We start from the raw sequence: 25,454 nt of genomic DNA on the forward strand, positions 1-25,454 counted from the left end.
CTCCAGTATAAGTCACATCACCAAGGTTTGTTCACAATGTTCATAGAATCATAGAGTTGGAAGAGACCACAAGGGCCATCCAGTCCAACCCCCTGCCAAGCAGGAAACGCCATCAAAGCATTCCTGACAGATGGCTGTCAAGCCTCCGCTTAAAGACCTCCAAAGAAGGAGACTCCACCACACTCCTTGGCAGCAAATTCCACTGTCAAACAGCTCTCACTGTCAGGAAGTTCTTCCTAATGTTTAGGTGGAATCTTCTTTCTTGTAGTTTGAATCCATTGCCCCGTGTCTGCTTTTCTGGAGCAGCAGAAAACAGCCTTTCTCCCTCCTCTATATGACATCATTTTATATATTTGAACATGGCTATCATATCACCCCTTAACCTTCTCTTCTCCAGGCTAAACATACCCAGCTCCCTAACCCGTTCCTCATAAGGCATCGTTTCCAGGCCTTTGACCATTTTGGTTGCCCTCCTCTGGACACGTTCCAGCTTGTCAGTATCCTTCTTGAACTGTGGTGCCCATATGTTGTTGAAGCCAACTGTTTCCCACTTCACTAAAGGTTATTATTATGACCAATCTTAGATCAAGCTCTGTATCTTGAGAGTACAGGTTATATCCCTACCGTTCTCTGTGGTGGTGTGACACCAAAATATTATTCATTTAGAAAGTGGCTTTGCAATCTGGCAGGAGGGATATGGAGAGATTCGTGGAAAGGAAGGCTCCAACCTGCCCCCTTTCTCCAGCTTCTCCCCAAATACTGTTCTGATCTGCATACAGTTATTCTGCACACCAGATTTATGAATTCTTGAGACAGAATGTCTTTTATTAACAGCTGGCATCTTTCTTGAAAATCCATGCCGCATATGATATGGACTTTAATGGGCTTTGAAACAAGCACGATTTACTTCAGCACCATGGGGAAGAGACAAAATTGCTCTCAAGAACTGATTTTAAATTATTTCAAGGACACTTAGACATTTCAACCCCCACAGTTCCGCCCCATACATTAACGGCACAACAACCTTTCCTGTAAAGATTTTTAATGCAAAGTTCACAATGCTATGAAATTCCCTGCTTTGCCACAAGAGAAATTTAAAATGGCTTGTGCTGGCTTCCAGGTAGTTAATTTAGGAGCTAAAAGATCTCTTTATAAGAGAGTTTATTCGTTAAATTACACACCAAGTTGGAAGTACGTGCTCTAGCCATCCAGAGATCATTTTGATCTTTTGGGTCCCTTCCCAAAGATGACCATTTTGATTTTACTTTCGTTCATCATTAGTTGTGCTCCAGTTTCTGGCAGAGATCTCCAGACTTTCTCAAAAGTCATTAAGGCTTAATGGTGCTAGCAAGGTAAGTGCCATCTCCATACTGTAATATTGATAGCTTATAATTCAGAGCAGATGGCAGGGAAGAAACTTGGACTTTGAAGTTTGTTAATGGTATTATTGACATAAATTGAAAAGCATGCACAGCAAGCAGGATGGGGGTTGTCATCTGGCCGTCAAAAGCACAAGGTCTTAGCTAACAGTCTCATGCCAATGTTAGCACGTGAAAAGTGGTGGGACCAGGAACAAAACGCCGCAGCGTTCCCTCGCAGCTAACAAGAGTGTTCCTGCACTGTTCAGGGCTTTCTGATAGGAGAGATTTCAGAAAAGGGAGAAAGAGACCTCTCCTTTCTTTGCCACCTGTCCTGAAGCCTTCCCCCAAACACCTGTGCTATAAGCTACTGAAAGGTTGAGATTCAGAGCTGGCTGCCTGCCCCAAACCAGAGTGCTTAGTTGCTTTTCATTGGAAGGGATTTCTGGGGAGCGGTGAAGAGATCCTGAAATCTCTCCACATAGCACAAGCAAACTTTTTAGATGCATGGCATCTAAAACCCTATTCCTTACCTCCGAGATATTTGCTTTGAGCTGTTTCAGGCTTAACCAGTTCAATTCACTCTCTTCCCTTCATTTTCCTCTCCTGCCCAACTCTACTCTTGTGCCTCACTCCCCTCAACAATTTGCAGCTCCTAGAAGCTCACAGTTCCTTGCTGGACCACTCTGGGGTGTTTTTCAAATTGTCTATGTATGAATGAATGAATGAATGAATGACTGTGAACGCAAATACCTCTGCATGCCGATGGAGTCCTCCAAACCACTATCTAATCTGAGGGTGGCCTGTTCCACTTCAAATCTGACCAAACTTCCATATTGGGAGTGGGGGGGGTGATAGTTTAACCCAGGAGTATAGTTAAGTCATTTTAGCCTCCAGACATTATAGCATGAGCTTCCCAAACTTTTCATGTTGGTGACACACTTTTTAGACATGCATCATTTCACAACACAGTAATTCAGTTTTACTGTCAAACCAGAGGTTAAACCAACTCCTTTCCAGCCCCGGGGGAAGCGCGGGGAGCGTTCATGCGACACACCTACGCACTGCAGCCAACACACTAACGTGTCGCGACACACACTTTGGAAAGCTCTGCATTATAGTCTTACTGGGGGTGGGGAGAGGGCGCTCTTTAAATGGTATGTATTTCATTTCAAAATGCGGTAAGCTAGGTCTGCTGCATTTGGGGGGGGGTCCCCTCCTGCTCATTCATTCTGCTGCATTGGGTTCTAGATGTTGACCCCAAAGTCCTGCCTAGGCAGCACCACTGGTTTAGCGCAGAGTCTGTCTTAATTCACATCAAAGCAGCTGTAAGGTGTACAAATAAAGCTGCTCTCTTACTGTTGTTGCACATAACGAGAAAGTAAGTGGATTAAACCATAAATCTGGCCCCAAGTACTTTGTCTTTCTAAAATCCAGCTTGTTCCTTGGCTATGAAATGATTTTGCGCTACCTTGTTAGTAATGCAATTTATTAAGCAAGTAATGGCTATGTATTTTAGATGGCATGTCTAAAAGACTTATAGGCCTTCACAGTTAAGGTTTTTTTCAACCTTTTTATAGGTATATACCCCTGAGCTCCATTCTGTGGACAGAGTAATATATGTAATGAGAAGCAATAATCATACTGGAATTAATTAAAGCATGCAGGTAAAACTGAAATAAGGTAGTTATCCTGGATGTTATTGCAAGAACAGAAGCAGATACGAACACATTAGTGCTTTTACTGGGATGTTTGTAGAACGCAGCAGCTGAACAAAATCTAGAATTCACCATGAATATCTTGATAATGATAAAGACAGATATTATAAAAATATGCAAAGCACCAGAAATTCCAGCTAAAATGGAAATATTATGGAAATCTGGGAACGTGGTAGAATTTATTAATTAACAGATTTGATTAATTTAGGAATTTTTATTTTAGACTTTTGTGGACTTTTTAGTTCAAAAGACGCCTGCTTCTTGGGAGAAAAAGCAATGACAAACCTAGACAGCATCTTAAAAAGCAGAGACATCACCTTGCCGACAAAGGTCCGTATAGTTAAAGCTATGGTTTTCCCAATAGTAATGTACGGAAGTGAGAGCTGGACCATAAAGAAGGCTGATCGCCGAAGAATTGATGCTTTTGAATTCTGGTGCTGGAGGAGACTCTTGAGAGTCCCATGGACTGCAAGAAGATCAAACCTATCCATTCTGAAGGAAATCAGCCCTGAGTGCTCACTGAAAGGACAGATCCAGAACCTGAGGCTCCAATACTTTGGCCATCTTATGAGAAGAGAAGACTCCCTGGAAAAGACCCTGATGTTGGGAAAGATGGAGGGCACAAGGAGAAGGGGACGACAGAGGATGAGATGGTTGGACAGTGTTCTCAAAGCTACTAATGTGAGTCTGACTAAACTGCGGGAGGCGGTGGAAGACAGGAGTGCCTGGCGTGCTCTGGTCCATGTGGTCACAAAGAGTCAGACATGACTAAACAACAACAAATTGCATGTAAGAGGTGGCATGGATTAAGTTTATAAAATTATGCCTGGCATGGGGAAAGTGGATGTAGATAAGTTTTTTCTCCCTGTCTCATAACTCTAGAACTCCAGTGAAGCTAAGTTGAATGTTGGAACATTCAGGACAAACACAGCACATAATTAAGCTTATGGCACTCCCTCCCTCAGGAGGCAGAGGTGGCCACCAGCTTAGATGGCTCTATAAGAGGATGAGAGGCATTCATAGAGGACAAAGCTATCAATGGCTACTAGCCAGGGGTGGCCATACTCTGCCTCCATGGTTGGAGGCAATATGACCTTGTTGCTGGAAACACAAGAGGGAAGAGTGTTCTTGTGCTCAGATCCTGCTTGTGGGCAGGGGTACCAACTTGACTAAAATATTGGGAGGTCAGATGAGCAATGCCCCATATAATCAATCACAAGGCATGGCACATGCAAACCATTTGAATGGGAATGCCCATCAACTTTGGGGGAGCCAGGCCCCATCAAATATTTTATTGGAGGGCACAAAGGGATCTTGGCTCCTATGCTTGTGGGTTTCCCGTGGGCAACTATGTGGCCACAGTGGGAACAGGATTCTGGACTAGATGGGCCACTGGCCTGATCCAGCAGGTTCTTCTTACGGTGAGAACTATAAGAAGAAGAGTTTGGATTTGATAACTGTCAGGAATGCTTTGATGGTGTTTCCTGCTTGGCAGGGGGTTGGACTGGATGGCCCTTGTGGTCTCTTCCAACTCTATGATTCTATGATTCTATGATTTTCACTACCCGAAGGAGTCTCCAAGCGGCTAACATTCTCCTTTCCCTTCCTCCCCAACAACAAACACTCTGTGAGGTGAGTGGGGCTGAGAGACTTCAAAGAAGTGTGACTAGCCCAAGGTCACCCAGCAGCTGCATGTGGAGGAGCGGAGACGCGAACACGGTTCCCCAGATTACGACACTACCGCTCTTAACCACTACACCACACTGGCTCATAATTCCATCCTCATATAAATTTGCTTTCAAAATAATGTATTTAAATGCATGTTTAATACATTGCATATACACATTTATAAATCTGTTTTCTCTCAAAAAATGCATTTTGAGACAAATGTTGAACATTTGACTTGTAATAATAAAAATAAACGTTTGGAGCTGCTTAATGCTGTGAGTGGTCCATCAGAACATTTCCAAAAAAATAAAAATTAAGAATAAAGAATAAACAAACTGGACTTTGATTCTGTAAGCTAACTAGCATGGAGGGAGAAGAGCAGCTAAGGGGGGGGGGAACCAAAAAACACACCCAGGTTATTTTCTGCCAAGCTCTGTCCAGTGGTGTGGAAGGCAAGCGGCAAAATAGCAGTGCATATGAGTGTGTGAAAAAATGGGGGGGGGGGTGTGAGAACCCTCATGTACCAAACAAGCACACCGAAAAATCAGATCTTAATGGCTTGTTTGCAAGATATTGCCCTTATCTGAACATAGCCATGCGTTTTGAAACAGGATGCAAGTGGCAACAATCTTCATTATAAAGATACATCAACTGATAGCAGGGAAAAAATGACATAATAAAGAACAGAACAGAATCAGAAGTTGGTTGTAATTGCTTGAACCGAAGGGTAACGTTTTAAACACCTCTTAAAAGAAAGCAGTAGTAAAGCGGGTGCAAAAGGGCTCTTTTGTGTAACCAAAGAGTTAAAAAAAACACACACCAAAGCAGTGCAACAGCCTTTGGCTTCTGCCAACTCCTGTTTGCACCGTCATGATTTGCATTTGGAGGGGGAGGAGAAACGAAGCGCAACCCACAGCGATTCCCAGTCCACTACAGAGTTAACAGAAATGACAAGGGAGGTAGAATGGAAGGGTGATGTGGAGAAGAGCTGGCACGTGTCACGTCTCACCGCTCCCCGCAGAGGCAGAGCTCTATGCAGCCCGAAAGGAGAGCCACAGAGTGTAAATGCCTTTGCTGCCTGTCAGGTTGATTAGATGCAACGAGCAGGGCTGAAAATTTTGAGGAGCGACAGGTTAGCAAGTCCGGCTGATAAGGAGCCAGGCCTGTCACTCCTCTGGTCCTTCCAGAGAGCATCTCTCCTCTGGCAAGGATGCTGTGCTTCTCCCGAATTACAAGCTTCTGTACAGATTTCCAAAGGAGGGTAGAGTTACTCTGCAGCAACCATGTAGGGAGGAAGAAACGCTACCTGGATGAGGGAAAGCATGAACTACTCTATAGTCTGCTTACTAAGGCCATGGAAGTTCATGAGAACCTTCCTGGATCAGGCGAAAAGCTTAATCCAGCAGAGTGGGCAGCCAGAAGCTTCTATGAAGATGCTCATTTGTCACACCAAACATCTAGTTGTCCAGCAGCACTACTGCATATGAACATGGAGACTCCATCTAGCTAAGGGATAATAATATGGTATGGGAACACTTCACATTTTGTTGGTCTCTTAACTCCCATCGGCCCCAGCCAGCGAGGCCAACAATAAGACATGATAAGAGTTGCAGTCCAACAATATTTGGAGGGCCACAGGTTCCTCATCCCTGATCTAGGTAATAGTAATAATAATAATAATAATAATAATAATAATAATAATAATAGTTGTTGTTGTTGTTGTTCAGTCATTCAGTCATGTCCGGATCTTCGTGACCCCATGGACCAGAGCACGCCAGGCATGCCTATCTTTCACTGCCTGCCAACAAGATGCAGCTTGTCGACAGCCTCTCTGGACACAGAATTGACCTGCGCCTCCATGGACAGCTGTTGAGTCCAAAATGACTCCCAAGCTGCGCACCTGCTCCTTCAGGGGCACAGTTGCCCCATTCAGGACCAGGGAGTCCCCCACACCAGCCTGCCCCCTGTCCCCCCCAAAACAGTACTTCTGTATTGTCAGGATTCAATCTCAATCCATTAGCTGCCATCCATCCTCCAACCGCCACCACACTCTGCTATTTCCAGGCATGGAATGTGTTCTAAAGCTCCTTGTCTGCAGTGGTGTACTGTGGGGAGGCCAGGGGAGCTGTGACCCAGGGCGCAAAATTCTGAGGGGACGGAACCAGGCTCCCCCACGCAGGTGCCAGCTTCCTTGGGGATCCCCACCCCGCCAACACCATACCCTGCAAGTGCCCCCCCAGGACATCCTGTTTTCTTTATGTGAGAGCACAGTAGCCAATTTAAGTGCCAATATCTCACACACACCCCAAAATGCATATTTTTGATCACTGTGAAGAAAGTGTGTCTTTTTGAACTCACACGAGTCACAGCCAGGAAGACACGCATCCTAGTTTTGGGGCTCAACATGTTGGAGGGGGTATGCAACACAATAAAATAAAAGAGAAAGAGGTAATGAAAAACGTAAGGGCGGGAAAACATTTCAAATTATTAAGAACTAGCAAAAGTTGATATTCGTTTAGGCCTAGGGTCTATGAAGGAAGTCGCTCAGTGCATGACATCACAGACAATGCATCTGTGTTGGCATTACAAGTAGAGCTGGGCAATATCTGGTTTTCAACGTCGTGATATATATCACAATGTCTGAAAGAAGGATGGAGCTGTGTAGAGGCATTGGCTTGGCTTCATGGTTTTCCCCACATCGTGATTTTTGCATAGCAAAGTCTCCCACTACCAGCAAATGACAGGGATGTTCACCACCACCAGTGAAGGTATGCCTAGCAACACCTATCAACTGGCTCAGGACTGTCATCTACATCAAATGTTTTATCCCTTGAAGGAATAGGTTCACACGGTTAGCAAAATTACCAAAAACAGAAATACGAAGGACATTTAGATGTTGGTTCTTATGCCTACGATGTAAATGAAGCCCATTTATTTCATCCTACCCATGGTCATCGCATATTAGGTTGCATCCAATTAAGTTTTACTCAAAGTAGACTCACTAAAATGAACATACCTAAATTAGTCACGTCTGTTAGTTTCAGTGGGTCTGCTTTTAGCAGGACTAGTATTAGGCACAGGATTTCTACACAGGCCCTGGCAATGGGACTGTTTTATGGCATATCTGGGATTCTTCTGTGAAATATTGGGTATGAGTGCACTAATCGGAGATGGCTGCATTTGCCTTTGTTTCTGCATGTTTATCTGTAAAATGCAATATACAACTAAATGGTTCTATGGAGACACACGTGATCCTCGTAGATACTATTCATGTGCGGCAAAGAGAACCCAGAGATGAATCTGTGAATCCAAACAAGAGGAAAATTTTGATGGGGGGGGGGGAGAGATCCCTTAGCAAACTCTGAGCATGCAGGAGCTATTTAGTTAACAATGGTAGTAGCTATAGGAAAATAAATGAAGGCTGATACCGTACAGACTCTCTCCCCCCTCCACAGCCTCGCTCTGCAAATAAAGAACCAACCTGCAGCCAGAGGCTTGCCTCAGGAGACCATCAAATGTCATAGAGCCCCTGTGGCACCCACTGCATGCTGCCAAGGGGAATTAGCATCATCTCCAGGGGAGACTCTCCTCTCCATTTCAATTTAGCAAGGACAACAAGTGCCAGGCAAACTCAGGCTCTTAAGAGTGGCAAGAGACTGGGGAGACGGCGTGGAACCAGAGAACCCGACTTGTCTTCATCTTTGTGGATGCGGAAGAAGCAAAACACAATGGCCTTTAAGAGGACAGTGGCACTGAACAATGAGACTGGGAAACCCATGGCTTCTCTGACAGGTTTCTGATGAGTTCCAGAAGTAATGGATTTGGACAGAAAAGCAGAGGAATCCTACCAAGAGAGAGGGGGGCAAAACAGCAGGAGATCCAACCGCTCCAGACCACTGCAGACAGAAACTGGTGCAAATACATGAACCATCTAAATAGATGCCAGAATCTTAATGCTAGACTACAGGCAAGACTTGGAACAAGCAGGCTAGGGTCAGTCCTTCCCTTGCATGTTCTCTTCCAAAGTGTAATGTGGCCACTAGGCCAGTGATAGGAGAACCTGAACAAAACAATCCAGCCCATGATTTGCATCACCTTCTTTCCCTTTTGTGGTAGATATGAACAGAAGATCAGAAGGAGAGCCCTTCTGGATCAGGCCAATGGCCTGTCTGGTCCAGCATCTTGTTCTCACAGTGGCCAACCATATGCCGGAGGGAAACAAGCAAGGAAAAACATGAGCACAAAAGCACTCTCCCCTCTCATGGTTTCCAGCAACTGGTATTCGTAAAAATTGCTGCCACCAACTGTGGAGGTAGAGAGTAGCCATCATGGTTGGAAGCCCTTTATAGCCCTCTCCTCCCTGAATTTGTCTTTTAAAACTATGCAAGTTGGTGGCCATCACTGATTCCTGGAGGCAGAAGTTCCATAGTTTGCCTACACACTGCATAAAGAAGTACTTCCTTTTATCCACCTTAAATCTAGTTGGGGACCCTTTCGCAAGCCATGCCCAAGGATCACCTCACCTACCCCACCCTTTTGCAGATATGGTTGGTTATTTCCACCCAATTTGTACCATTCAGAATTCCCTGTCTGAATCGCACCAGAAGCTCATACACCGGTATGTAATCCAGTGCCCTGGCATCAAATTAGAGAATGTTTGTTGTGCTACAGTCCCGTGGAAATCAATGGAACTTAAGATGAATTTTCTGATTTTCCTGTAACGAACTGCAACTCTCCTCTGGATTAGAGCCCATCTCCGATAATGGCTACCCAGGGGCCCTGGAAAGCTCATGAACTGGGTATGATGGGCACGGCCAGTCTCTGGGACATAATAGCAATGGTGAACATAGTGCCTGTTAACTACATGGATTTGCCCATTTTACTCCTGTAAAATTTCAGACTGTAATTATATGCTGCTGGTATGGTTTTAGTTTTCTCTCTTTTATACCGACTGTCTTAATGCTTTAAAGACATGTTTTAAATAACTGTATTTTGCATTCTATGATTTGACTGTTTTTATTATATGTTGCACATCACCCAGAGAATTTAAGTTAAAGTGTGTTTAATACACACTGTAAATAAATAAAAATGTCCATATTGCGCCAGCTTGTAAAAAGAGCAGAAAGTATATACTTTTATTTGCATGTTTTATTTTAGGTCATTGTGTCAATTGCCATTTGCTTGAGCTCATGCTTTCCCAGCTAGGCAAGCAGGAGCATTAGCACAGCAACAACAACCTGACCACTGCCACCCAGTTTCTTAGCCTGTAGTTTTATACCCAGCTCCAACACAGGTTATAATCTAAGAGTCCTTCAATGTGTAGCTTGACCCCTGGCTACTCAGCTTGAGATAGTAATGTGTGCTTGTTGATAGCCTGTACTGCTGCATTCACTCCCTTACAAAAAATAAATTACATGGGGGGATGACAAGGAACCAAAGGGCTCCCTTGCAGAACAAAAAGAGTCCTTCTGCCCAGTAGGAAGGAAAAATAATGAGAAACCAGGCAGCAGACTAGAGCACCTGCTGCCCTCTCCATTTGGAGGAAAAGCTTGTAAGGAAGATTCAGCAGCCTGCAATTTTGACTATCTTAAGTAATTTCAAATTGTACTCTTATAATACATTAAATGACAAATTTGCATTTACTTAAGTATACCAGATACAATTCTGCTTAACCAGAGTATTATCAATGACATCTCTGTGGAAAGATGCCAGTGCAAGTAAGGCAGGCCACAGGTTGCATTCCAAAGGTGAAGACAGGTGTAAAATCTTTAGAGTAGCAAGGTCTGTTGCAAAGCACCAGTTCTGACTTCAGCGCAAACAGACATTGTCTGACAGGAGCTCTTCAAAATGCAAAAAAAAAAAAAACCCAAACAAACCCCAAAACCTTCCATGGACTAATCATTCAGGTTTCGTTCTCTCCCTCTTTCACTTACACATACACCCAATCCCAAACTCAGGGTGGCATTCATTTGACTCCTTCTCAGAATAGACCTGTTGAAATTAATGGACTTGTTAGTAATGTCCATTGATTTCAGTGAGTCTACTCTGAATACCAGCAGCAGACTAAAGGGATTTCATTTCTCGGTGCTTGGTTCAGTGCAGCCTGAAACACACACAAATGAAGCTTTCCCCTAGTGCCAAGAAATTATTACAGTGGTACCTCTGGTAAAGTACTTAATTCGTTCCGGAGGTCCGTTCTTAACCTGAAACTGTTCTTAACCTGAAGCACCACTTTAGCTAATGGGGCCTCCCGCCGCTGCTGCACTGCCAGAGCACGATTTCTGTTCTTATCCTGAAGCAAAGTTCTTAACCTGAAGCATTATTTCTGGGTTAGCGGAGTTTGTAACCTGAAGCGTATGTAACCCGAGGTACCACTGTAATTTCCTTAAATCAGCTGACATTAAAAACACATAACTAAAAAAACAAAACCCTAATTATCAACAAAACTAGGAGCACCTCTTAATTTTACAATGTCATGCAAAGAAGGACTTTCTCTGGGCAGGTGTGTGTGTGTGTGTGTGTGTGTGTGTTATTTATTCCCTGTTTCCTGCTCTACTGTCACTTTGGTGGATGTTCCGAGGACAGGTTAATTCCTCATGTCACCTTCTTGCATTGCCCTCACAGAGCTACAGACAGCCCCTGTCGCCCTTGTCAAGTACATTCAGTTCGCCGCAATGCTTCCAACCAACAGTTCTTTATAGCCTTAAGGATCTAGCCTTGTGGGAGCCAAACCCTCTCAGCAGGAGTAGCAGAGAGCAATGGCTCAAGTAGGAGCAGGTCATTAAAAGTAGCTGGTGAAAGTTGAAGTTAATTAAGGCCAGCTGGCAGGTGCCACAGTGCTAGGGCCTGGTGCTGTGCGGCCAGGGAAGTTGCCTGGTATTGAGCTGTAGGGGTGCCTTTCCCCCAGAAGATATAAAATTCTCCCATAGGGCTACAGACAGAAAGAGATGAAGAGGGTTGAATTCTGCGGGAAGTCGATGTTCTTCAAAAAGGGTGGATAAGCTTTGGCCCTCCAGACAACTCCCAATTCCTGGCTATTGGCCAAGCTGGCTGGGACTGATGGGAGTTCAACAACATCGGGAGAGTCATAGGTTAGCCACCCATGTTCTACAATGTGAATAATAGAATTGTAGGGTTGGAAGGGACCCCAAAGTTCCTCTAGCCCAACCCACTGCAATGCAGGAATCTCAACTATACCATCTAATACAGATGGCCATCCAACCTCTGCTTAAATACCTCCAAGGAAGGAGGAGAGTCCACCACCACCACCACCCAAGGGTGTCCATTTTACTGTGGAACAGTTCTTCCTGATGTTTAGTCAGAATCTCTTCTCTTGTAACTTGAAGCCATTGGTTTGGGTCCTACCTTCCAGAGCAGGAGAAAACAAGCTTGCTTCATCTTCCACGTGACAGCCCTTCAGGTATTTGAAGATGACTGTCCCATCTCCTCTCAGTCTCCTCTTATCCAGGCTAAACATACCCAACTCCCTCAACCATTCCACATAAGGCTTGCTTTTCAGACCCTTGACCATCTTGGTTGCCTTCTGCACGCACTCCAGTCTGCCAATATCCTTCTTAAATAGTGGTGCCCAGAACTGGACACAAGTACTCCAGGTGTGGTCTGAGCAAGGCAGAATAGAGTGGTGCTATTACTTCCCTTGATCAGGACACTAGACTTCTGTTGATGCAGCTTAGAATAGCAATAGCTTTTTTTTGCTGCTGCATCACACTGTTGACTCGTGTTAAGCTTGTGGTCTACTAAGACCCCTTGATCCTTTTCGCATGTACTACTGGCATTCCAAGACTCATCGAGAGCTTCCTCCTCCTTCACTAGTTTCACTATAGAACTACAGTACATGGAAAATATACTGGCTCAGGAGAGCTCCATGGACTCTCAAGTTTGCATCCATCCCTAATTAATATCATAGTTCTCTATGGCACAGTACCTACAGAACTCCCTATATTAGTTTCTCTTTTATCTCCTTCTTTGACTGCCAACAGGGCTACTCCCACACTCTACCTGCCTCTTGTGCACATAAGCCTTCTTCCAACCTTTCTATTTCTGAAATGTGGCCTTGACAGAAGGTGTTGGCTTTGTGTAAGTGTACTACAGTTTCCCTAATGTTGGTCGTTCCCCCCCCCCATGAAGTGGAACATTGTATTAAGCTTAATTTGCCTTCATCTAGTTCATTTGCCTTTAATCATCTAGCTCAGGATTATATATTTCTTCCTTATTCAGTGTTTGCTTATTTGGTGTCTAGCAAATTAGATTCTGCTGTTGCAAGTCTCACAATTCCCCTATGACTGAACAGTGAAAGAGGCGATGGTGGAACTCATTGTTTAAGAAGATCTTTTGCCAAAAACTTTTATTTAGAGAAAGTATGTTGATTTGTTTCTGGACTTAAGCTTGCAGAGTTTCATTAGTTCTTAGCTGATCTACTTCTCGTCCCTCTTTGTTCCTCCTCTTCCTCCCCTTTCTTCATGCTTCTTTTCATACTGACCTGTGTCCTTTCTTAATTACTTAAGAAGCAAAAATATCCACCATTAAGAGTCACTAGTCTCCCTTGCCAATTGGATTTGGCTATTTGACAAAGTCACCTGAGAGCAAATAAAGCTGATTCCGAGCAAGGACAGTGATTTCTGTATAAATTGCCTTTACTCCGAATTGGCTACTGTTGCCCTGATTTACTTATATGTTTATTTATGTGTTGTTGTTGTTTTACATTTATACACTGGCCATTCAACAAGATCATCCAGGTAGGTAACAAAACAGTATAGTCAAACAGCCAAATCTGATTGGCTGGACTTTATGTACAGCGTTCGCCGGCAAATACACCTGTCTTCTCTTTCTTGAACTTATAATACTTTTTGCCCTCACCTATACCAACCCAGAACAAATCATCTGTTCCACAAGAGAGTATTCATATATCCCACTGCTGAATGCGAAGGCAGAAAAGAAATAGAGGATTTGTTTGTTTGTTTGTTGAAACCCTTTCCCCAAGCCATATGCAGTGAAACGTAAGAGCAAGACTGCAGTTATTTCTGAGCTCCCTTTCCCCATAGTGGGATGATGGAGCAGCGATGATGCAGCCACCATTCCTTAATCCAATGAGCATCACTATCCAGGGTCATTCAAACTATGCACTGATGCAGAAGGGAGGCACAACTTGCTTCAGGATCTTCAACCTCTCTAGAACTTTACATTTTGTTTTAATTTGGATACTGCCTTTGCATTCTGTACTCAACTTTGGACCCCCCCCCCAAGCCAGGAACTTTCCTCCCATTGCAGTTTACCTTTAAACATCCAGTGTGCTTGAGAAGAGAAGACTCCCTGGAAAAGACCCTGATGTTGGGAAAGATGGAGGGCACTAGGAGAAGGGGACGACAGAGGATGAGATGGTTGGACAGTGTTATCAAAGCGACTAGCATGAGTTTGGCCAAACTGCGAGAGGCAGTGAAGGATAGGCGTGCCTGGCGTGCTCTGGTCCATGGGGTCACGAAGAGTCGGACACGACTGAATGACTGAACAACAACAACAACAATGTGCTTGGATCTGCAAGGTAAGCCTTGCCCAAGGCCCTTTTGAGAAATTAGACCCTGTGGTGCTTGGAAGAGAACATTATTGACTGTGGCATCACAACTGCAGAACACCAACCAAGGAAGCTGCGGGGACAATGGGGTAGATGCTCCCAACTGAGTCCACTAAATGGGGGAATGACTTATATTAGGAGACATTTTAAAATAGAAATAGATATACAATTTTTTGAGGGCACAAGGATTGAGGGCACAAAGAGAAGGGGACGACAGAGGAAGAGATGGTTGGACAGTGTTCTCGAAGCTACCAATATGAGTTTGACCAAACTGCGGGAGGCAGCGGAAGACAGGAGTGCCTGGCGTGCTCTGGTCCATGGGGTCACGAAGAGTTGGACAACAACATACAAATTTTGAAATATTGCACTACATAAAGAACATTTGTGTATTGTTTTGTGTGTTTAAATTGTTCTTTTGTACGTTGCCTTAAGTATGTTTTTTTTTTAATAGAAATAAAATATTAAAGGAATAAAACCCAAACAACCTTGAAATTCTCTGGCAGCAAATATAAATTGAGCTACTAGAATGTGTCCTTGAATTTGCTTGCTTGAATTGAGGATAACCACTAATTTGAATTCTGGCAGCTTTCCATGTTGTAGATTGTTAAATGTTCAGCTGCTGTCTAAGCTCACAACATCACCAGCCCCTGTGTGGTGGCAGCCGCCAGTTTGGCAGAAACTGATGTCTCCTCCACCGTTCCCTAGCTCCGAGGGTCTTTGTCACCCACAGTGCAACCTACTGCCACTTGGATTAGTGCCTGAAACTTCCCATAATTAAGTTGATTATCATAATAGGGTGTTAAAAATCAAAACACAGCCATAAAAGTTCAAGTCCAACCAGTGTTTGCTAGCAAACTGCGAGACAACTGGAGCTGGGGTGTGGTTTCTGCTCTAGAGAGCCCTGCAGAGCACAAGTATAGGTATACAGTACATAAAAAACCTCAGGTGGTATGCAATTAGGGCAACATTTCATTGTTCAAAGGAAAGCTAAGCCTGCATAGCATTTCCTGGTTTGACAATTCCAGTCTCTTAATTGCTTCCTACCAAAGAAAACCATTAAATGAGCCATAAGCGCCAGGTGATGATTGCAATTATCACATGATAGCCTAATCACTTGGTGCATTCATTTACATGGTGACAGATACGCCATGTATATTCATCTCCAAGCTGCAATGAATTATGGAAAGAGAGGGGTTTAACTAATCTTGTGAATAAATTGTGACTAGGTTGATTGAATTAAACATACTTGTGTAGATCCTGCAATCTGCCTAGCCACAGAAACGAGCACAAAATGTGGTATTAGTAATATAATTTAGCTTCCCGAGAATATGCATCCCTATGAATGTGGAACATATGACCAAAATAACTCAGAAGGGCCTAGATAGTACATCCCATTAGAGGCTTGAAAACTGCACACATTGTCCATATTATTTGAGTAGTTCATTCACTGCTGCACTGTACCGGGACCCCATATTACTCTGCTAAATTTTGGGAACATACTTACTAATAAGCAACATCAGAGCTGCTTGCCTTCTTCGCAATGAACTTCCTAGTCAAAGTGTTGCTATGTTTTTGCCGCAAAAGACTAACAGTCCTCTGGATATTACTCTTAGTACTAATAATATTTATTAAATTGATATAGCCTCCTATTGATAAATATTTCCTGGGTAGCTTACAAACAAGACAGCAAAGACTACTTTAAAACATACAGTAGTTTAAAAATAAAATCTGTGTGAAAAATAAGGTCTTCACCTTTTTCACCTGGCATGAAAAAGACCACAGAGAAGACACCAGGAAAGACCTCTGAGGCTGCTATTCCACTGCCAAAAAGGCACTCTTATACAAACAGACCTGTTGAACTACCAGAGCCACAGTACAAATGCAAAACCAGCTTCTAAAATCACGAGACCCCGCACAAGCATAGCTCAAACACCAAGTTTTGAAATCCTGACTGGCAATGCCTACTGATCTTTCCAGATTTTTATTGGGTACAGCGTATGCTCTTCAAATACATTTAAATACATACAGGCTGCAAATATGAACCCAGGTGACTTTTGCACCAATTAAACTGCCCTCTTCCTAACAGAGGTTAACAATATACATAGATACAACCTCTTCCTTCCTTGTTATGAATTGAATTAATCCCATCAGACTCCAAAGGCCCAAGCGTTCAGAAGCTGTTTCATATGGATCCCGCATCAACGGAGCAACAATCTAGTTTCGCTCCATCTTTTTCCTGTTCAAAAGCACTGCAAAACTAAATACATAAAGGTTATTACATTCACTCATACATGTTTTTCTAAGCTATATGCTATCATCCTTAGTGGTTTGGTCACTAACAATGAGTATTGATTAATGATCAATCAAGGTTGAGTAGGAATCTGTCCACAGCTTTTTTTCGGAACCTTCAGCAATGTGAAGAAGTGTTCCTCTGAGCACATACCAAATCCTTGTTTATTGCTGTACCAAATTCTAGCTCCCATGCTAGTAATTCCTAAAATGTATGTCAGGGCACAACGGTATGCTGCCTACAACAAATAATTAAATTGTGAAGGCTCCTGAGTGCCAAAAAAAAAAAAACCAACATACAAAAGAGCCTGCCTGTTGGAACTCTGCATGATAAGAATAAAAGTCTACACTTACATTACACACAAACACAAAGCATTCACTGTACAAGCAGAAAGGCAAAGCATACCTTCATGTTTGTGCAATCAGTGTTGCTTTGAAAAGTGTCTATAGAAATGATGCCGTATGCTCACAGGTCTCTCTTGTGTGATCAAAAATGCTGATTGTCCCAGGGTTCCTGATCACACGGACAGCCTCGCACACAACTGTACACCCATAGCCCCCTTTCACACCAATGCTGAACATATGGAAGCTGAGAGGAGATCAGCAAGTGCGCCCATGTCGAGGGCATACCTGCATGCATGATCTCACTTCCCCTCTGTGCATTCAGTTAACAAGGGGGGGGGTGACTATCTTGCAGAGGTATTTCCTGTTGCCTCCTTCCAGTTGGCCTCTGCCGGGAGGGTGAGAAGTCTATCCTGTCTCTGAATCTGGTGTGATTCAGCTCACCTGAACACTCCAGATCCAGAGATGTAGAAGCACCTACTCTTGGAGGCGGTTCTCGACTCTTAAGTTTGTCGCCTTCCAATCGGGAAGTTTGCCTGAGGGAAGGAGGGAAGTGCTCACTTATCTTTTCACATGTAATCATGCCACCAGTCTCAATGCAACGAAAGTGTGACCCGCTTTTTTATCAGAAATTTTGGGGCCACTGCCCTGGACCTTCTATGTCTCATTTCTCCCTACCTTCTTGCCCCTTCCCACCTGCGCCTTCTAATTACAATGCTCCTGGGCCTGGATCAGCTTCCTCCTGCCCACCACGACATTCCCTGCTCCCCAAACCTTTCCTCCATGGCACATTTAGTTATCTCTTCTCTGTAGTCCTGCAGCTCCATCTTAGAGAGCTCTCCTCTCATTCTGCACCATGTTTATTATTCATTTTCTTTTTTAACGTTGTAACCCCACCGAGCAAGCACCAATGTCACGTTTGTGTTAAACAGTTGAAAATAAATAACGAACAGGTACAAATCAAGCTATTTACATACATGCAATTATCACAGCAACCCTCTTAAGATTTTACACATACTCCAAGATCCGGGTTTCCTCTGTTCTGCCACACACCTGAAAGTTCAGGAGGCTGAAGAAGTACAGTTTGGGAGGGGAGAGAAGAAATTGCTGGTGGTCTATCCTAAATAAACTGTATTGAGACTCCAGTTATGCCCCTATGGGTTGGCATGGTGAGTGGGGAAAACCTTGGCCTGAATAGCACAGGCCTCCGCTGTGTGTTGCCATGGCAACCTCGCCAGGTCTTTTCTGCAGCAGAGGCTGTAACAAGTGCGCCAACAGCCCAATTTGCAAGCACCCCATCACTGCAACCAGAGTCATGGGCACAAGCTTCTGTGTGGAAGCCCAGAGGCATATTACAATGCAGGAATGAAGCAGAAGTTTTTTGGTGGGGTGGGGAGGCAGGAATTCGACTCGGTTATTTGGAAGCCTGCCTTATGCCAACTTTGCATGAGCCAGAACTAGCACAATCTGCTCTGTCTATATTTACCATGTACATTTCACAACCCCAGCTCTCTCTCTTTTCCCTTCCCCCACATACACCCACCAACAAAGACACGTTTCATAGACCACAAGGGACTGGTAACAGCCGTATACTAATATACCTCTGCAAAGAAAAGGGGAAAAAAACTCACATACATAGGGCCATTTAGCAATATAATGAAAGGCGGTATATGAATTCTAATTCTAATTATTATTATAATTAAACATTGTTTACAATGAAGCCATTTTAGCTGATTCATAATGTACGCTTCAACCAATTCATATCTGCATATTTGAACAAGCGCAAACGGTGCTCTTTTCAGTAACTGCTATACCCTTGTGAAACTAATTTCTTGTGGAGAGCTATCAATACATGAGCTTTACATCTTCCAGAACTATAAAACTTTGGCTTGAAATAGCATTCTGTAGCTAAGAATAATTTTGGTGGTTTTGTTTTGTTTTGTTTTGTTTCACTATTACTGCACAGCGGCCTGGTTTGCACATCACACTTAGTCAAACTTTGGCTTAGTGGAAATGAGTGTATGGATTCCTCAAGGGCTTAGCACAGGGGTTAGCAACCTTTTTCAGCCGTGGGCCAGTCCACCGTCCCTCAGGCCATGTGGTGGACTGGACTATATTTGGGGGGGGGGATGAACAAATTCCTAGGCCCCACAAATAACCCAGAGATGCATTTAAATAAAAGGACACATTCTACTCATGTAAAAACAAGCTGATTCCTGGACCATCCATGGGCTGGATTGAGAAGGCGATTGGGCAGCATCCGGCCCACGAGCCTTAGGTTGCCTACCCCTGGCTTAGCATGTTGTCTGAAGCTGGGCTAAGTCTCATTAGAATCATATAAACTACCAGTACTTCAGACTTCTCCAGCTGCTGTATGCTCTATTAATTTACCTAAAACAGCCTGTACTGAGCTGGCTTCTGAAGCAGGATGTGCTGAGTAAACTAATCATGATTGTTTGAAAAAGGTACATTTTAGAGAAACTTTGGCATTCTTTGCCCATTGCAAGGATTTCCGTGGATGCGCACTGTGGTCAAATTGCATTTTCCACAACCTAGAGACTGAGGCAAGTAGGCAGAAACATGAAGAATAGGAACTCTTACTGCATCCATGAGCTCATGAAGAAATATTTTTAAAGGCGTCCCAAACATCTCTCCAAAAGCCAGAATAATAGTTAGTTGGGTTGGGCTATCTGTATTGGTGAGGTGTTTGGGGAGGCAGATTGTTGCTGTTACTGATTTTTGTATCATAATTTTAGAAATTATTGTGATTCATGTGGACATTGTTTAATTTGGTTCCATACTTTTGATGCTTTATTGTTTAGGACTACTTTTTATGTTTGTAATTATGTAAATTTGGGTGGCGCTGTGGGTTAAACCACAGAGTCTAGGGCTTGTTGATCAGAAGGTCGGCGGTTCGAATCCCCGCGACGGGGTGAGCTCCCGTTGCTCGGTCCCTGCTCCTGCCAACCTAGCAGTTCGAAAGCACGTCAAAGTTGCACGTACATAAATAGGTACTGCTCCAGCGGGAAGGTAAACGGCATTTCTGTGCGCTGCTCTGGTTCGCCAGAAGCGGCTTAGTCCTGCTAGCCACATGACCCGGAAGCTGTACGCCGGCTCCCTCGGCCAGTAAAGCGAGATGAGCGCCACGACCCCAGAGTCGTCCGCAACTGGACCTAATGGTAGGGGTCCCTTTACCTTTACCTTTAAATTTGTAATGCTGTGTGCCACCTTGAGCGTGGTTTGAACTGTAATGAAAAGTTGGCATACAAATAAACTCTGTATGTATGTAGTATTGCCAAGGCCAGGTATCAAAAATTAGTGGACTGGCAGTAAAAACTAGGGCCACATTGATGTAGGCTCTCAAGAGAATCTCAGACCTGTAGGATCTTACATGGAAGAAATGGAAGATCTCTTCCGAATCAGTCCCTTGCTAGATGGCTAGCTCTAGAGATGATGAGGCTGGATGATGGAGAGTTGAAATAAAAGGCTACTGCTCTTTCCTTCGCTATCTTTTGTCATATATCTTCTCTTCTCTCTCTCCTCTCTCTTTACTTTCTTTCGTTGTTTCCTCCCCCCCCTCCCCAAAACCCCCTACATACTCCAGTCTCCTACACTAGGACAAAAAAAGAGTGCTTTGCTGATAGCCACTAAGAAGTGATGAAAATACCTAGCAGTTCACGTTGCAGGTTGGGGCTCACTTGAAATAAATAGTCTGAAATAAATAGACACAGGGTCAAGCCCATTGGTGAGGACCTGGTCTGTGTTTCAGCATTAAGTGCGGACCAAGTATATATGATAGCGAACATCTCAACAGCTATACTAGATGGGTCAAGTTGTGAGAATGCAACAAATCTGACAGTATTTTGGACAGTAGAACTTTAAGGTGTGGAGGGAAGACACACATTTGCACATGAGGCAGTAAGAAGAAAACAACAACAGGACTCTGCATATCTTTATATAATTTGCATGCAAGAGATAAGGCACACGTGGAAGGACCATGTAATGCAGACGATACTGAAGTTTTGATGGATGGATGAGTCATACAGGCAGAAGATGAGCTGCATGTAGATGATTGGAGGGTGTTGTAATAATTATGTAGGGAGAATTAGATGGTGACAGGATGAGTGGGGGGGTTATGCACTGATATCATAAAAAAACAAATATAGCAGCCTGCACAATTAAATTCTACTTTGCTTATAAGATTGATAATCATTTTTAGCTCAACAAATGAGCAATTGACATATATTTGTTTTGGGCCCTGAGATGAAGAGATTTACATATTTTCCTTCAAATAATGCACAAGCTGCACGAGAAACACATTTTTACAGCGCTCATACCATGATGCATTGACCCAGTGTGGCACAGTGACCTAGATGAGGAAGCTGTAGGTTCAAATCCTCCTCTGTATGACCATGCACGTGCTACAAGATGTACACATGCATGCATGCATGCATGGTGAGGTGTATGTGTGCAGGTGGAGATGCCCACTTTTGTCTTGGGCATACCCACAACTGGCATGCAACCACAAAATGCTACCCAACACAGAATGAGGCACTACAGCAATGAGTTTAGGCAATGAGGAACATCTAACCCACAGGCCAAATTAGCCCCATTTGGCTGGTTCTCCACAGCCATGCCCAATTGCATCTGATGTCATATGAACAACAGAACTGTTGCTCTGCAAGTGGGACTTGCAGAGCACTGCAGGGATTGGGTCCACTCAGGAACTCTTGAGCAGAGCTCCCAAGTGGAGCCAATCCCTGTCAAAAACAGTGTTTCCATGAAGCTGAGGCCAAAGGAATGCATATGGCTGGTGCAAGCCTGGCAGCGATGATAAAGGCATTCCTGCTAAGTAAAATATTGGGACCTCGCTGGGACTTCAGGAAGGGAGGAAAGAGTTCATCCTCACCCTCCTACACAATCCAATCTCAATGAAAATTATGCTCCCACATTTAGGTTCTGCTTGTTTTAAACTCATGATTACAAGCATCAGATCATGTTTGGCCCCAAAGGTGCTGCTGACAGCTAAAGGGGGTTGAGTCTGGTAGCATTATATTCTCAAAACCCATGTCACCTGGAGAGGATGACATAGGATTGCACCTAGCACATCAGGGTGCCTGAGGGGTTCCTGGTGCCTGAGGTGATGGACATGGAGGAGAAGTGAACAGCAAAAGCCCTCAAGCCAGGCTGAAAATAGCATGCTGTCTTCAGTTGCCTCCTCACCCTGAGATTCTGTGGCTTTCCCTGAACTCTTAAAGCTAAATCCCTGAAAATTCAGGTCAAAACCTGAGACTTAATAATCCATGTCATATCTCAAATGTTCACTCACCGGAATGCACACGTTTTATGGAGGATTTTGAGGAAATGTAAGCTTGCTACTGCATGCACAAAAGGTCCCTAGCATGGGTGCATGGCTTCTGCATGCAAAAAGGCGAAGTACACACCTCCTGCAGCACGCAGCAAGGAAATCTTAAGGACGCAATGGGCCTGGGCCTTTTATGTGGCGGCACCTCAGCTTTTGAACTCTCTCCCAGAGGTTTGCCTTTGCCCTATTGGAATCTGGTTAGAAACCTCCTCCTCCAACCCCCTCAGGCTTTTTTCAGACGTGTGGTTATTATAATTTAAAAGTTATCTGGTTAGGCCTTTGCCATTGCAAATAATGGTGGTGCATTTTTAGACTCTGGAAGCTGCTCTGGAAACTCTCACGCCGCCATATGTCACCAAATGATGAAACAAATAAATAGGTAAAATACAACCTATTTTATTTGGACAGTGTTCTTGAAGCGACTGGCATGAGTTTGGCCAAACGGCGGAAGGCAGTGGAGGATAGGGGTGCCTGGCGTGCTCTGGTCCATGGGGTCACAAAGAGTCGGACACGACTGAACAACAACCACAACAACCACAACAACAACACAAACCTACTTGGCTTCTATGGCTAGTATCAGAGATCAGCAACTCAGGATGTTCCACGAGCAGCAACCTAGTTGCTTCTAAGGACAAGCAAACCGTCACTGGGAGATTTGGACCCCTTCTCTTCCCCCAAACTCCCCCTCTGACCCCAAGCAGGCAGACAAGTGGCTGCTCAAGTGGCAGCGCACTGGCCTGCTGCCTGGGCACAGCATCCCTGCCTCTTGGGCAAGTAAGCAAGCAAGCAACCAAACAAACATGGCAGGCCACCTTGGCCACGGGCAGCACCCTCTGGGCAGGCCCAAGCTCCTTCCTCAAGCTGCCCAGAGACTGGTAGGGGTGGCAGCTGCTCCTTCTGAGGGAGGCTGAGGCACCCACCTGCTCCTTCCAGGCGCTGCACTGGGCATAGCTGTCAACTTTTCCCTTTTTTTAAGGGAAATTCCCTTATTCCGAATAAGATTCCTTGCAAGAAAAGGGAAAAGATGACAGCTATAGCACTGGGGCAGGTAGGCCCCCCCCACCCTGCTTGGCTGGCCCTGGCCCTGGCCTGCCTTGCAAGGAGAAGGCCCCAATTTGAATCGCAGGCCTCTCCAGGCGGGGCTGTTGGGAGAGACTCCTCCCTCGCCTGAAATCCTGGAGAGCCGCTGCCAGTCAGTGTCGGCAATACGGAGCAAGGTGGCCTAATGGTGTGGCTCAGGAGGCGGCGGCTGCCCTTCCCGCTGGCAAGGTGTCGGGGGGAAGAGGCGGCTGAGGGAGAAGAAGCCTCCGCTCTCGCTCCGGGAACTGCCCGAACGCGACACCCAGGAAAAGCGGCCGCCGCAGCGGCGCCTCACGCCCGCTGGGCCCCGTGGCAAAGCCGGGCCGGTGCCTGGTGCAGTCGCCTCGGCTGCCGACCACCCCACCACCCTCGCCGCCGCCGCCTCCGCCGCTCAGGTGGGATTCAGGCGCCGAGGTCCGCGCAATCTCTCGCTCGCTCTCCGGGCCTCGGCGAGGAAGGGTTGCCGCTTGCCGGCACTGCAGACCCACCCGGGGGGCGAGGACCCTTGGAAGCCCGGCGCCGGCCAGGCTAGATAGGGCGGCGGTGCGGACGGGAAAGAAGGTCACCTCGCTTGGCGCGCTGTGGGCGCAGCAGAGAAGAGGCCGAGTGGTCATCGGGCAGCAGCGAAGGGGGCGGGCGGGCGGGCGAAGGAGGGAGGGAAGGAGGCCGGCCACCTCTCTGCTCGGCCACCAGGCCGGGCCGGACTCACCGAGCACGAAGTAGGGCAGCTCTGTGTTCTCCAGGTCGTCGACCACCACCATCTCCCCGGGGAAATCGTTTGCGCACCGAGAAGAGCAGCTTGGGCTCGGAGGCCGACGGCTGTGCATGATGCTCAGGTCGTTCTCCCTCAGGAAAGGCAGCGCCGACACCGTGATGCTCTTCAGCCTGCACTCCGTCTCCTTGGAAGGGTCCCCGTCCGCCTCGGCCGGACCCGCGGCGGCGGCTGCAACGGCGGCGGCGGCCCCGGCAGCGGCTGGGAGGCGGCAGCAGCAGCAAGAGAGCAAGATGCAAAGGCGGGCGAAAGCCATCTTTGAGCCTGCGGGCGCCGAGCGGGGGTTGGCGAAGAAGAAGCTCCCTGGTCCAGAAACGGGGCTCTCGGTGGCTGCTAGCTAGGCGATGATGCGACCGGGTTGCGGAGGGGCGAGAAGCGAGCGAGCGAGGCTCTTTGTCTGCCGCCGAAAGGGAGCGCAAGGCAGGCGGAGGACGAGGCGATCACGAAGAAAGCGGGCTCGTCTCCGTTCCCGGCGCCTTGTTCCTCCTCCTCCTTTGCATCTTCTTCTTCTTCTTCGCAGCGCACTCGCGCGCTCAGGCTGCTTGCTAGTCGCCACCTGGGTCGTGCAGCAGCGCTGCTGGGGAGGGGAGGGGGATGCAAGGAGGTTTCCTTTTTTAAAATAAAAATAAAAATAAAAGTCCCTTCCGTGACCCTGAACATGCAAAGTGAGAGATGCCACACGGGAGAGAAGCCCCGCAGGATTAAACTCCAGCATCCTCTTTGGGGGAAGGGGGAACTACCACGCAGGCAGGGAAGGAAGATAACAACTTCGCCTGTCCCCCCAAATATTGGCATTCAAGGTATACTGCCTCTGGAGGCTATGTCTACCTGTTGCGGCTAATAACTGCTTATAAACAATACAGGGTGTTTTTTTTTTGGGGGGGGGTTATCCAACGTGCATTTTTTTTTGAATCCCCAATGTTATCTCAAAGCACTTTAAAAAAAAATCCTTTTAACCAAGTGAAAGCTGTTGGTTGTCTTTTTAATGGCATTAGAATTCCATTCATATTATAACGGGGAGGAATTCAGCATAAAACGCAAGGGTTGTGTTAATCAAGGGACTTTGCTTTTGGAGGATTTGTTGTTTATGAAGATATTGATTCACTAGTGGTGAGTCTCCCTGCGAACCTGGAACTCTGTGAGGAGACAACCCAAGGCCCTAACTGAAATATGGAATAGAAAATTCTTGCCAGCAGCACCTTAGAGACCAACTGAGTTTGTTCTTGGTATGAGCTTTCGTGTGCATGCACACTTCTTCACACGAAAGCTCATA

General features: G+C 45.5%; 1 protein-coding gene across 1 annotated transcript in view; it reads right to left on the reverse strand.

Annotated features, from left to right (window-relative positions):
* ASTN1 (astrotactin 1) overlaps positions 1-24,332 on the reverse strand; it is a 231,076-nt gene extending 206,744 nt beyond the window's left edge. Inside the window, 1 exon segment of the mRNA XM_033151264.1 lies at positions 24,119-24,332. Within this exon segment, the coding sequence (XP_033007155.1) occupies positions 24,119-24,236 (118 nt within the window). The 5' untranslated portion in view covers positions 24,237-24,332.
* Between the last annotated feature and the right edge of the window lie 1,122 nt (positions 24,333-25,454).

Source organism: Lacerta agilis, chromosome 6 (genome assembly GCF_009819535.1).
Source record: "Lacerta agilis isolate rLacAgi1 chromosome 6, rLacAgi1.pri, whole genome shotgun sequence".
NCBI classification, from domain to species: Eukaryota; Metazoa; Chordata; class Lepidosauria; order Squamata; family Lacertidae; genus Lacerta; species Lacerta agilis.